A 13940-nucleotide genomic window follows, 5' to 3' on the forward strand; every position below is an offset into this window, starting at 1 on the left:
AATAGGATTCAATTGAGATACATTACCTCTGGATATCATGCCAATTCTAATTATCTTACCATCTCTATCTTTGATAATTTAGTTCTTCTCAGTAAATTGCAACTGATGATGCTTGTCTACCAACTGTCCAACACTTAATAAGTTATGCTTCAATCCATCAAAAAAATAAACATCTCCAGTGATAGTTTTACCATCAAGAGTAATGGATCCAATTCTTATTATATGATAGGTTGCACATTGTTACAAACTCTAACAATACCTCCATCATGATTCTTGAACTTAACAAACTTATTCATATCACTAGTCATGTGATGTGAACAACCACTGTCAATTATCCAATCAAATTTATTTTCCACTTGGGAAACTAGAGCTCTTTCTTCTCTAATTTCTCTATCAAGATCATCTTCCTTGATAGCCACAAATCCCAATTCATCATCACTTGAACACTTTAACATTTCTCATTAGATTCTTCATCTTCATTTGCAAACAAACAATTTCTATCTCTTCTAGGCTTAAACTTTCCCTTATACTTTTTCTCTCTTTTAAGATATTTAGATGCATAATGACTGAATTCATCACAAGTCCAACATTTAAATATTTTCTTACTATCTTTTTCTCTTCTCACAAGAAGGGCTATACCTTCCTCAATCTTCTTGTCTTCATTAGATCTACTGCTACCAGTAAAATCTCCATGTGTGCTTGCATTCCTTGTCAGATTAGGTTGAATATTTAGGGCACTAAATTTTTTTTCAACTCTAGCTAGATCTCTAGGCTATCTCAAATCTACTTATGCAGATTCTAGTCTTCCAATCAACATTTCCTTCGTGAAATCTTTAGTGCAGGGCATTACTAGCTGAATCATCTGAACTACTTGCTTGAATGGTGGTGTCAAACTTTTTAAGATCTTCCATATTACTTCATCTTCTTCCTTGGTTCCACCATGAGACCAAATTCCTGCAACAATTTCTGATATTCTACCAATATAACTTCTTATAGATTCATCTTCCATCTTTTTAGCATCTTGAAATGCACATATCCAATTCTACAATCTCATTCTCTTTGCATGTGTATCACCTTCAAAAGTAGATTCTAATGCTTTCCAAATTTCATAAGATGTTTCAAGTGACTTTACTTGACTATATTCATTATCTGGAAGAGCTAATAGTAGAGCTTCTCTAGCTCTCATGTTACACATGAATAGATCTCTCTCTTCTTCACTACATCCTTCAAGCTTTTCTTCTTCAATGATTTTCTTCTTACTCTTTGTCAAGATCTAAGATCTTGGATCCATGTCCAAGAAATGAGTCTTCATCTTCTCTTTCCAACTGTCATAGATGGCCCCATCAAATCTAGGACTATCCTTTCTAGAAAAAATTTCTGTCGATCTCCCAAAGCTATTAAGCTTGTCCTTCAAGGACTTGATGCTCTGATACCAATTGTGAGAATATATAGTCCACTGATATAATTGAGATGGGGGGGTGAATCAGTTATCCAACTAATATCACAATTATCAACCTTAAAAAAACTTAACCATATGAATAATATAAACTGAAACCACAACAAGATACTCATACATAATAACACTAGATATGTTAACTAGGGAAACCCTTGATCAGAGGGAAAACCCCAGTGGGGATGGTACCCACAAGATGATGTACTAATACAAATATTTCTTCTTAGAGGATGGATCCTATTAGGAATCTATGAATACATTCAATACATATGAGTCCCTATTAAGAGACTTGAATCCTTGTTAGGAAATTCCAACCCTATTAGGAGTTGTGGAAGATATCTAGACCCATTGCCCAAACAACTTCAAGGGTAAGACTACTGAACCCACTATCTAAATGATCTTTGTATTATTCATTGTAGAATAATATAAGGGCCCGTTTGGTTGCGGGAATAGGAATACCTATTCTAGAATACTTATTCTCGAATAGAGAATGGGGTTACGTATTCCTGTTCTTGTTTGGTTCATCTTGAATTTGATGCGGAATACATGGACTTATAAATTTATGTTTTCTAAAATTAAAAAAAATAGGAATAGGAATACATATTCCTATTCCATCTATTTAGGTGGATTACCAAATCCTCATTTTTGGGCCAAAATTGGAATATGTATTCCAATTTTTTTCCTATTCCTATTCCGATTTGGTGCATCCAAACAGAGAATTAAAAATTTCTGGAATATACATGTGCCTATTCCAGTTGTATTCCTGTTGCCAAACGGGCCCTAAATGAAATGTATTGTTCCTTCCTCTTTCTCTATCCTATTAACCAAACTTCTACTCCTTCTGATTTTGTTACCAAATCACAAAACTCACATTCTATAATCCCTTGGATTGCTTACTCGCATTCTCTAAATACTATGCTCCTTTTCCCACTTTGCACTTCATACAACAATTGATACTTTTAAAACAAGAAAAACATCATTCCTTTATACCGTATCTTAAAAATAATTCCTTGAGTTGGCCTTGAGGCTTTCCCAATTAATTATAATTTAAGATAATTAATTAATTACAATTACAATAGCACTGTTGGCTCATAGTCTATACAAACATTTACACATGCAATACTAGGGCTTGTATACTTGTTGACATCACCAATTGACTATCCTCTGTCACTTCCCAAGTCTGCATCTTCTCATTACATATCAGATGTAAGATAGCGAACAAACATGAAGAACTACTTTCATAATACTTTGTCTTTGAATTGCTCTTATGTAAATTAGGTACAATTTCTATATGTCTCTGATTTAGACTCTGCACACTTGATCACATCATCATGATATAGTATAGAACATGTCCATAAATGCGCATCACCAAACAATCAAAACATTGTTTGTACCATCAAGATCTTTGTCTGCTACTTTGCCAGTCTTTACAGAAACCATGCTATGTTGACATCAATGACAAACACAATCATGAACGCAACATGTCAATACTCTCCAATGCTTAGGATACTCCCTTAAAGTAGTATCATCAAAATTTATGCTAAAACTTACTAATTCAATGAAGAACAAAAAAATAATACACTTCTCTGTAGACCTATGAAGAAAAGCCAATAGTAGTCTGTTACCCTAGAAGATGAATAAGATCGAGTAAATAACTCCAGCTTAAAGAACCAATTAATAGGGATTTGTGAGGATGAATGACACAAAATAGACAATATAGCCACCTATAAAAACCTCATGCCCAACCTAAAATATAGCCTCTTGCAGGTCCTCTTACAACTATCATAAGGAATTTCTCATGCATGTCTACCTATGTAAGGAATATGTCATAGATTGTCATAAATGTTGTCATAGCATCTTATGAAAATTTCAAAGATGCTCTTGAAATATCTAGAAACTTATTAATTACCTAAAAATAGAGGATTCCAAGAGGGGATGCCTAGCTATTCTGTATCTTTTCCTAAATTATAAATAGTAAAGGAAATTCATGGTCTCTTTCACCACCACTAGTTAAACAGTTTGACCTCTTATTACAAAATATATAATTGGGAAAATAATAAATTAAGGAATTATAAGGTCGATGGCACCTAAATCCTAACATTCTTGCACTTGACATCATACATTATAAATTAATCCATAGAGTTACAAAATACAAATCAAGTATAATGATCAAGGCCCATGACCTTCTTGCATTAAGAGAACTTATAGGTGGTCATTAGCTTTATGAGATAATCTACAAGGTTATCCAAAGTGTTAACTTTGTCAAAGAAAACATGCCCTCTTACAACTATTTATCATACAAAGTGATGTTAAAAATCAATATGCTTAGAGCTAGACATATGGCACTCTACCTATCACATCCAATTCTCACTATTTTGCAATCAAAACCAATACCATTACCAAGCCTCTATAACCAAACTATCTCCTTAGATGAATGTGAAGCAACCATAAACTCTACTTTAGTGGTAGAACATGCAATTGTAGGTTGTCTTTTACTCATCCAACTCATCACCCATCAAAATAAAGTAATCACATGACCACTTGTGGACCTTCTCTTATCCAAGTCACCTGCCCAATCTACATCAATAAAACTATGTATGTTGAATGAATTATCTACATTTCTAGTACCATGATAAACCAAATAACAATCACAAGTACTTCACAAATATCTTAAAACCCTTCTAACAAAAGTCCAATGGTCTCTACTAGAGTTAGTCATAAATTTGCATAAAAACCCCATTGCTTGGGCTATATTTGGTCTAGTAAAAATTATTGCACACATTAAACCACCAACAACACCAACATAAGGAACATTAGACATGCCTTAGGAAACATGTTTGAACTCAACTTAGTACTAGCTAGAAATGTCCAATGATCACTACCATACAATCCTACATTTTTAATCTCTACAAAATGATGTCAACATACTTACTTTGACTTAATCAAATATTTTTCGATCCCTATTGATTTCCATCCCAATAACATATCTAGAAACCCCCAATTCCTTCATATCAAATGTGCTAGAAAGCTGAGTTTTGGGCTCTTTAATTATTGTATTGATGTTACGAATAAGAAACATGTCATCAACATATAAGACACTAATTAATAATTAGATTTTCATTAATCTTAATGTAAACACAACGGTCATCTTTGCTTCTAACACACACACACACACATCAATATCTTGGTACCACATCCTAGGTGACTACTTCAAACCATACAATGACTGCTTTAGTCTGCATACCAAATTTTCTTTTCCTTTCACAACAAAATTTTTAGGGTGTTACATATAAATTTCTTCTTCAAGACCCCCAATACTATAAAGTAGTCTTAACATCTATTTTTTCTATCTCAAAATGATAAGAAATACCAATAGATAATATGAATCTAAATATATGTTAGCTTAGCAAAAGTAGAAAATATTTCACCAAAATCAACTCCTCTCTGGGAGTAGCCCTCAACCACCAATTTGGCCTTGTACCTCTCTAATTGGCCATCTACTCTAAATATCTTCTTTAATACCCACTTGCATCCATAGGTATTTCTTCCGCTAGGAAAAATAGGAAAAATAACAAGATCCCAAGTGTCATAATTGTCTTAAGTTGTCATCTCCTCCTACATGACTTGCATCTAATACTCACTTTCTTCGGAAGAGAGTGCTTCTCTACAAAATCTAGGTTCATCATTAGTACAAAGTAAAGAAAATTAACAATAATAATCTGGTGGGCTATACCTATTAACTAGATTTTGTTGTCTTATGGACCTTCTTAAGGTGGAGTAAAAGGTTCTTCCTCATTATGATCAAGTTCTTTTGTCACAATTGAATCTTTTCAACTTTCACTTGAACTCTCTTGTTCTCCATCTTCTTGTCAACCCCTTTGTTCTTCCCCATATGTATTTTCTTGCTTAGTTTTAAAATGCAATATCTTTGACTTTTCCTTTGATTGTTCTTCACTTGAATCAACTCTAAATTCACTAAAAATCACATCTCCAGAAAATCATTTTTTAAGTTAGAGGATTCTAAAGCTTGTAATCTTTACATTATCACCATATCCTACAAAAATGTGTTTGTTTTTGTTTTTGGATCCAATTTAGATCACTTCTCTTGAGGCATGTGAACAAAAGCCTCACAACCAAAGACCCTTAATTGTTGTAAAACAGGGTGAAGAGAGCTTGTAATAAGAACTTAAATTGAGTATTTATGCAAATCTAAAATCAAAGATTAACCCTCTAATAAAATAATTACAAAATAAAAATATAACTAGAAAGCCATTGTACATAAAACACCAAATTTATGAGGAAAAACTCTTTGAAAAAAACTCACCATAGAAAAAGAGGCAAGCACATTACTAACACAATGAAGAATACAACACCAATAGAAAAATTAGAATGCAACATGCAATAACGTTAACCTTAAAACAATATCATGTACAAGAACATCGATAACTAAATACTTTTGTAATGAAAAATCACAACTACTACTATGAAATGAATAAATGTATTGTGATTGAACCTAAATAATTATGAATCACACTTATAATAATTGAATGAGATTACCATACAAAACAAACATGATCTTTTTCCCCTTTGATCCTTTGAAACTAAAGGGCTTTTTTTTCTCTAATCTCTTGTTAATATAAGGGTTTTCATCTTCAAGTTTGGTAATTTAACATAGTGCTTTGAACAAGATAAATAAAGTTTTTTTTTTTTGGATTAGATTGAATAATCTCCCTAATGTGCATCTATTATCTTTATATGATTAAGATCAATAGTTGCTAAAAGATCCAACCTGGACAAGTGACTCAAATATTATATGGACCAAATGACTCAATCACCAAATCATTTTCCTTGCTCAAGTTAGGATTCAAATTTTCCTTTGTAGTATAGGTCAATTTTTTTCTTTTCCTAACTAGTTGCATTTTTACATAGTTTGTGAACTTGCAAATTTGTGTTATCAAAAAATGTAACCCCTTTTTGCTTCTATTTTGCTTCATTTTCTTCACCTTGTCACACTTTTGTCATTCTATGAATCTCATTGTTTTTTCACATAGTTTGCAAACTTGTGAACAATAACATTACAACATGGTAATTTATTTTCATTTTCATACATTTCTCTAGTTCACAAACCTTCAAGCTTTGTGATACACCTTCCTTTATCAAATTTGTTTAAATTTTTACTAATTTCTAAATTATGGAAAATAAAATCTTATTGCATTTTGGTTTATATACAAATTTTACAATACACTACTATTTGGACATCTTAAATCCTTCTCTTGTTGTTTATTCTCATATATCACAAACTATATAAAAAGATAAGACTTAGCAATAACTAATTCTTATTCTCTTCCAAATCTTAAGGCCTATAAGACTAGCTTCCATCAAACTTAAATTGACTAAATATATATATTTTAAAAAAAAGGTCCATTTAATCTACATACATAAAATATTTGAAAACTAGACACTACATTATCCTTTCTAAATAAATGCAAGATAGATATATGAAACAATGATATTATGAAACCAAAATCTTCCTTTAATAGTGGATTGACTTTGTCTACCAAGCCTTTCCATTTTAGTGTATATGAGTATCAATAAAACTTCTATAAATGAATATGAGGATCAATATGAAATATTATCCTAAAACTTCTACATATGTAAGAGTTGACTAGATGTATGATATAAATATCAAATACTTGCCTAAATAATAACTTCCTCGAAAGCAACATTGCCCATCAATAATCAATTACTATTAATACTTAGTAGAAACTAACCAAACTAAGGATGAGTGCCAATTATAAAATTTTCACTATTATACTATAAACCCTTTCTTTCTATCATATATAATATGTATCTTTCTTAATAAAAGCACAATAGACATGTATGGTCCTAGTGAGAGACCAAAGGCCTTCCTATAGCAAGAAATTGACTTTTTGCAATTTGTGTGTGTAAAGCTCACTATTTCTATATGGAATGCATGATGGTTGCTGACTTATATCGATCCTCCAAAACCGAAACAACACCCTGAGGCATCTTCATGGGTCCTCCTTGATTAAATGGTTCGCCTTCTATGCTCAATAAACTTTAACGGGTAAAAATAATATTATGGTCTGCACCATTTCAACCAGGATACCGGTGTACTAGGGGGTGGTATATACACCCATGACCTATTTGTGGCAGCTTTCCCTTGTACTTCTCCCAGGAAAGGAGCTTTCTCTTCTCTTGGAAGTTCATTCACCCCTAATACTGGTTCCCATGTCTTGTATTGTTCTCTGCGCTCATGTATTCTCTGCCATTCCTCCTCGAATGCTCTAGCATATACCCTTATGGAAGGCTGATCTTCTCTCTAAACCATTCAGTTTATATAGCACGGCCATAGTCTCAAAAGATCATATTGCTTTATTGTATATGATCGAGTACAAATCTTCTGTTAGATTGCTGATGGTATGGATATTTTCTGGTTGTGATCAGAATGTTATGATATGGACGGTTTGAGTTGCAGTTCAAAGTATTTTGCATTTCTATTGACTCGGATGCTTGCAGGAAGGAAATGAAATCATGGTGGTTGGAAATTTCTATCTTTAGAAGCAATAGACATAACACTTGTGTTTTGATGAGTTGGATTGGTATGATAACCAGGAGCGATTCTAGAGTTCAAGACAAGAGGATTCATAGGGATTTGTAGCCTGTTAGAGATTAGGAAGGGTAATTGCATTAGGCTCACTTGGATTTGTTCAAATCTCTGCTTTGTGGAACAAAAGAGGAAAATTAGAACGGAACCCAAGTCACAATCCGATTCTCAAAGAAACATGAATTCATGGGATGATTTCTTGACGATGATCAGAATAAAACAACATCCAGAGATAATTGCTACAAGGTCTGGAAGCCCCAAAGGCGAGACATTGGCTCCTCTCATGGAAGGCCCTGAACCAGAGAGCTTTGAGAATAATGGAGGAAAAAAGGAGGGGAGGAGTGGATTGCAGCATTGGATGAAAAACCAGCTTGCAACAAAAGGTCATTCAGCTTCATCAACATCTGGGTACAAGCGTTCTGATCTTCATCTTCTCTTGGGAGTGTTGGGCACTCCTCTGGCCCCTGTGACTGTTAGCAACAGTCCTATTCCGCATCTCTCCATCAAGGAGAATCCCATTGTACGAGTACTTTCCCTTCTTTTTAAAAAAAGTTTATGGTAAATTTCTTGCATGCATGGCCAATCAATTTGCGTTCTATTGTTTTTTAAATTTATGCAATAGTTTCAGAAATATTTAGTCCTTGCATGCATGAATTCCGAGGCGAGTTTCCCTCCCTATAGATAACTTGTGTAAGGCGACCACATTCTGTTATACAGGGTTTCGTAATTTGGATGTTATTTTTAATCTACATCAGTTGCAGAACCTTTCTGCCTGTATAGTCCAGATTATGGGCGGTTGGTTTAAGCAGGTACTACTGTGATGGGTTTCATTTCTAAACATTTTTTTTTACAATTGCAGGCCTATAATGGGTTTTGCATGTATGGAGGCCAAATAAGGGTTTTTTATTAGGTTGCTTTTCATCATTTGGTACGAGTTTGGCCTGCGTATGCGGTATATATTTGTGCGAGATCTAGAGTGGCTTCTTGATATGTGGAGACTTGATTAAGTACATGTCTTCCTTTTATATTGATCCTTTGGTAGTTTCCATTTAAGGTCATGAATTCTTAGGGATATTTCATTTCTTGATTCAGTATGACCGTTATACCATAAATGGCTCGATTGGCTTTTGCATAGGTTCAACCAAGACCAAGATCTGTGCTTTTTGTTGTATTGAGTCCTTTATATGGCTTTTGGTTCCTTCTGATCAATGGTTTCTGCTTCCATGAAGAGTACTGGTGGTGGGTTATATGTTAGGCTTCAGGTGCTTTTCTGTTCTTAGATTAGCTTTTGTATGGTAAGGATCATCACTGGGAGCATTTTCTCTGCAGGAAGCATCCTCTGCACAATATATTTTACAGCAGTACATAGCAGCTTCAGGAGCCAGGTCTCAATGTTCATTTCGGAATTCTTATGCAATGGGCCGTGTGAAAATGCTAACGTCAGAGTATGAGACGGCCACTAAAGTGACAAAACCTAAGAATCCTTCCAAGGCAGCCGAGACAGGGGGCTTTGTTCTTTGGCAGATGATGCCAGATATGTGGTATGTAGAGCTTGTAGTTGCAGGCAACAAAGTCTACGCAGGAAGCAATGGAAAGCTTGTATGGAGGCACACTCCTTGGCTTGGTGCCCATGCTGCCAAAGGTCCAATTAGGCCACTGCGCCGAGTTCTCCAGGTTAAACTTCTACCCTCTTGCCTTATTTCCTTAAGTGACCCGTGCATAAGTAATTAGCGATGATAGGTGTGAAGAAGTTGGATAATCTTATCATTTTCATTTCTTCCCTCGTAGAAGTTATTGTGGAGGCATGCCCATATTTTTTTGAAATGTGTGGACGATATTTTGCGGGCTTCATTGGAAAAATGTGTCCCACTACTTTTTTTTATAAGTTGGTATTTACTTGTGCAGGGCTTGGATCCAAGATCAACTGCGACTATGTTTTCTGATGCCAAATGCGTTGGTGAGAAGAAAATTAACGGAGAAGAATGCTTTACTCTCAAGCTTACTGTAGATCCAAAAATTTTGGCAGCAAGGAGTGATGGCCCTGTGGACATTATCAGGCATGTTCTCTTTGGTCACTTCAGCCAGAGAAGTGGACTTTTGGTTCACATGGAAGATTCTCATCTCACTCGTATTCAATCCACTGGAGGTGATTCGATTTACTGGGAAACCACCATAAATTCATTCCTTGAGGATTACAGACCTGTAGATGGTGTCATGATTGCCCATTCAGGCCGGACTATTGCTACTTTATTCAGATTTGGAGAGATTGCAATGAGCCACACAAAGACTCGAATGGAAGAAGAGTGGACAATTGATGAAGTTGCCTTCAATGTTCCTGGACTGTCCATGGATTGTTTTATACCTCCTGCTGACATCAGAAATAGTTCAGTCAATGACACCTATGAGCTTCCTCATGAAGACAGAGGAAAACAAATTATTGGAAATAGATCAAAAGTGGTAGCTTTGGAAAAATCTCAGGAAAATCTTGATAATATAATTTGGAGAGTAGAAGTCTAACCTAATGTTTTCACTTATCAAGATTTTGATCTGATGTGGGAGTCTCTTCTGGGGATCAATTGAAATTTGAAATCGTTTGACATTGTTTTCATCACATACAGCTTGAATAAAAGGAAGCTTGCATTCAATTAAGGTGAAAAAAAGTGCAAACTAGAGCCTTAACTTGAGTGCGGATGTATTTTTTGATTTCAGCATTGTCATGAAATCTTGCAGTGGCTGTGTTTCAGACCTTATTTATTCGGTCCTTTAGGCAAAGAGGATGTTGTCAGGCTCTTTTTCAAATGTGGTGGATGGAAGATTTTTTGTATCATAGCTGGTATCTACAGAGTTTACTTGCAGGACTGCCACTGCACATTGCGAAATTGGAGGAGACTAACTCAACAAAAGTAGAAGAAAGATGTGTACTTGTGATTGATTCCTGAAGGATGCATTTGGGCTAAAAAAGCTTATAGGGCATCCTTTAAAGTGTGAATCCTTTAAGGTGTGAATAATATCTGTTTACATGATATACTGGGCTGTGCTAGGATTGTTTCTTTGAGATGGAGAACATTATTTAATAGTTCAGTGTTTGTACTATGTTATACGTGAATTTGTACATGAAATGCTTTTGAGTAAAGCTTATATCAATTTAGTTCTATGAACACTTACGCCAATGTCTCGGTCACTGCTCCCTTTTGAGTTGGGACTTTGATATTCAGATACAGTTTCATAAAATGGATAGAGATATTGTAAGGAAGAGATTTTTTATATTAGTCCCTTAACCCCTTATTAAGGGAATTCATTTCTAAAAGTACTCCGTAGAAGTATTTGGATTCTGTTTAATTCCATGAGATGTTAAAGACAAATAAATACATGAATTTGTATCGCAAATATTTTGTTTGGATATCTTGTATAAAGTTTCCCACAAAGAAGTCTTGTGAGGATTTTTTTTCCCAAGAACAGGGACTTGACATATTGCTATATGAGATGCAAATTAGGAGCTACAATCCTTGTTGAGTTCATGAATAAATTGACTCATTTATGAGCTCTGGTATCTTAGCAGTTTTTTATTTCTAACCTTTTAGCAGCACCTTATGTTACCCCAGTACTTGGGTACCTCGGGATGGCGGGATGTCGGAACGAGTTTCCAGGATGGGGAGAATGGGCCTCATTTTTGGGACGGTTGGGGGACGGCCAAGGGACGGTGGCAAGGGGAGGACAGGGCAAGGAGTGTTGTATAGTTTACATATAGAACATGAAATGCTTGTTATGAAATGATGTTTCAGTAGAACATACCAAATTAAAATACTTGAACATAGCTAAATTGCAACATGAACTAAAACCATTGAACATTCAACATAGTAACACATTACATTCCCAATACTAACATTCAAAAAACAAAAGTCAAATAGAAATCTAAGTCCCCATACTAGTGGCAGCATGGTTGTGGAATGGCAGAGATGGGGGTACTTGGGTATGTGAGTACCTGGTGAGGGGACGTCTCAGGGACGGGTACTCCGAGGTTTGGGGGGGGGGGGGTGCGAGTCCCTGTGTAACACTGCGTGATATTATTCTTAAATAAGGGACAATGTTTTGTTTCTGATTAAGATGGTATCAATCAGAAGTCAAGGAAGACCTAATTAAGCTATAAACAGAAACCAAAAAGAAAGGATGTCTTTGTACACAGTTTGTTAGCTACTTCTGATTGCCCTGAGGCTTGTGGATCACTAAAGTCTGTTGGTCCTCCAAAATGTGATCATTGGTGTCCATTGATGGACTGCAGACGGAGATAATTTGAGTCAAGAGGATGTTTATGTGAGTATCTTTGTTGTTAGTACTCTTTCTAGGAGGTAGCTCTGCTGAGCCTGGTAGGTCTGTGGGCAGATTTGTCTTTCAAGGGCATGCTGGAAAAGTAGACAGGCCAAAGACTTGAACCAAGGACAACACTCTAGCAAGTGGTTTACTAGCATTAAGCTACCTGCATTCTTGGATCTTTGTATCAGTGTGTTGCATTAATTTTATCAGATTTGCACAATCCATTTGAAAATAAATGATAAGTTTCTGCATTCAACTGTGTATGTTTTTTTAGTATCAACATTTGGGATCACACTTTGTGATCCATCATCAGGATGAGAAAATGCAAGAATAGAATGATAAAACATTATTATGTTTACTTGGTTTGAAAACCAAGTTTAGATGGGTGTGTGGGCGATGACACTCAAACAATGGAGGAGCACTTGATCTAAACCCAACAAGATTGACACACTTGTCTGACGACAGTATTTCACTAATCATATCACATATATAGCAAGTTATTGTAGCTTGATGTCTTGACCATTCACTGCACAACATTGTGTCTGACTCCATAATCCGGGTGGTTCCATGACCGGAGGTTACCCATAGTATGGACCTCCAAATGCATTGATAAACTGTACACCAGAACTGAAACATGAAGGTTAAAATTTGAAACATTTGTTTTCACAAAGCCTGGCAAATTATTCTGTTATTGGATTCAGCCAGAGCCTATACTGTAACCTGGATTGGGTCTCGCCAAGGTTCTCTATGGTCCTTTGGTTTTCTGGCCTGGTAAAAAAAAAGTTGAAATAAGTAACGGAAGAAAGTGATTCAAGTTGCTAACAACACGAAAATAAAACCACAAATCTATATTTTTCTTCATTCATTAGGAACAACATTTATAATCCTTGCCCAAAGCTGCAAGCAAGTGTTTCATTTTTTGATTGCAAACATGTGCCCTAACTATTCCCAGACCACTAAGGAGTATTATACAGGTGGTTGGAAACATAAAGAGCTCACACAAACAAGGAGATCACACGATTTGGATGGTGGCGTTTTGGATTGCAGTGCGAAAATGTCTTGACATGGATGCTTCTGTTAGACCTATCTTTTGTCTAAACAAGGAGTGGACTTGGATGCACAATTTACTTGGTTCTCAATAATGAGAGGACTTGTGTATACATTTCTTTTGTAATCAACGATGAGAGGTCTTGGATGCACAAGTTTACTTGCTGTATTGAGAGAATTTGGATGCAGTTTACTTGCTGTCAATAATGAGAAGACTTGGGTGCACAAATTTCATTGGTTAAAAATAATCCCTGGGCAAACATATTGCAGCCAATTGGAGTGGCACTGGCACTCTGTGCAGTTTTAATGAATCAGTCAAGTAGTTCATACCAAGATCAAAATAAACACTGAATTTATTTTTAGGATTAAATTGCATTAGCATATTTTAGATCAGCATTTCAGATCACACACAGTGATTTATCTTAGGAAGAAAAAATAGAATTGGACTGTGGAAAGAGCCTTGATGGTGCATCAAATAGAAGGCTCCTATAATCCAATTTA

The 13940-nt window shown here is 35.3% G+C and overlaps 1 protein-coding gene across 2 annotated transcripts; it reads left to right on the forward strand.

Moving 5' to 3' along the window:
* Positions 1 to 7395: 7395 nt before the first annotated feature.
* LOC149551694 (uncharacterized) lies at positions 7396 to 11251 on the forward strand. 2 transcript variants are annotated; one of them, XM_089787210.1, is made up of 3 exons: positions 7396 to 8601; positions 9411 to 9755; positions 9987 to 11251. In XM_089787210.1, exons 1-3 carry the CDS (start codon positions 8260 to 8262, stop codon positions 10596 to 10598), a joined length of 1299 nt encoding a protein of 432 aa, XP_089643336.1. In that variant the 5' UTR covers positions 7396 to 8259; the 3' UTR covers positions 10599 to 11251. The 2 variants fall into 2 exon arrangements, with proteins under 2 accessions (XP_089643336.1, XP_089643338.1); XM_089787212.1 differs by lacking the exon at positions 7396 to 8601 and adding an exon at positions 8750 to 8890.
* Positions 11252 to 13940: the final 2689 nt, after the last annotated feature.

The sequence above is a fragment of the Cupressus sempervirens genome, chromosome 6 (assembly GCF_028749045.1).
Source record: "Cupressus sempervirens isolate cs-2001-9-10 chromosome 6, ASM2874904v1, whole genome shotgun sequence".
Taxonomy (NCBI): domain Eukaryota; kingdom Viridiplantae; phylum Streptophyta; class Pinopsida; order Cupressales; family Cupressaceae; genus Cupressus; species Cupressus sempervirens.

What these genes read in the sequence shown, in the direction of transcription:
- LOC149551694 (XM_089787210.1), top strand. Translation starts at nt 8,260, where the DNA reads ATGAATTCATGGGATGATTTCTTGACGATGATCAGAATAAAACAACAT. An exon ending in CCATCAAGGAGAATCCCATT is followed by an intron (nt 8,602 to 9,410) that starts GTACGAGTACTT and finishes TTTTCTCTGCAG; the next exon opens with GAAGCATCCTCTGCACAATA. An exon ending in CACTGCGCCGAGTTCTCCAG is followed by an intron (nt 9,756 to 9,986) that starts GTTAAACTTCTA and finishes TTACTTGTGCAG; the next exon opens with GGCTTGGATCCAAGATCAAC.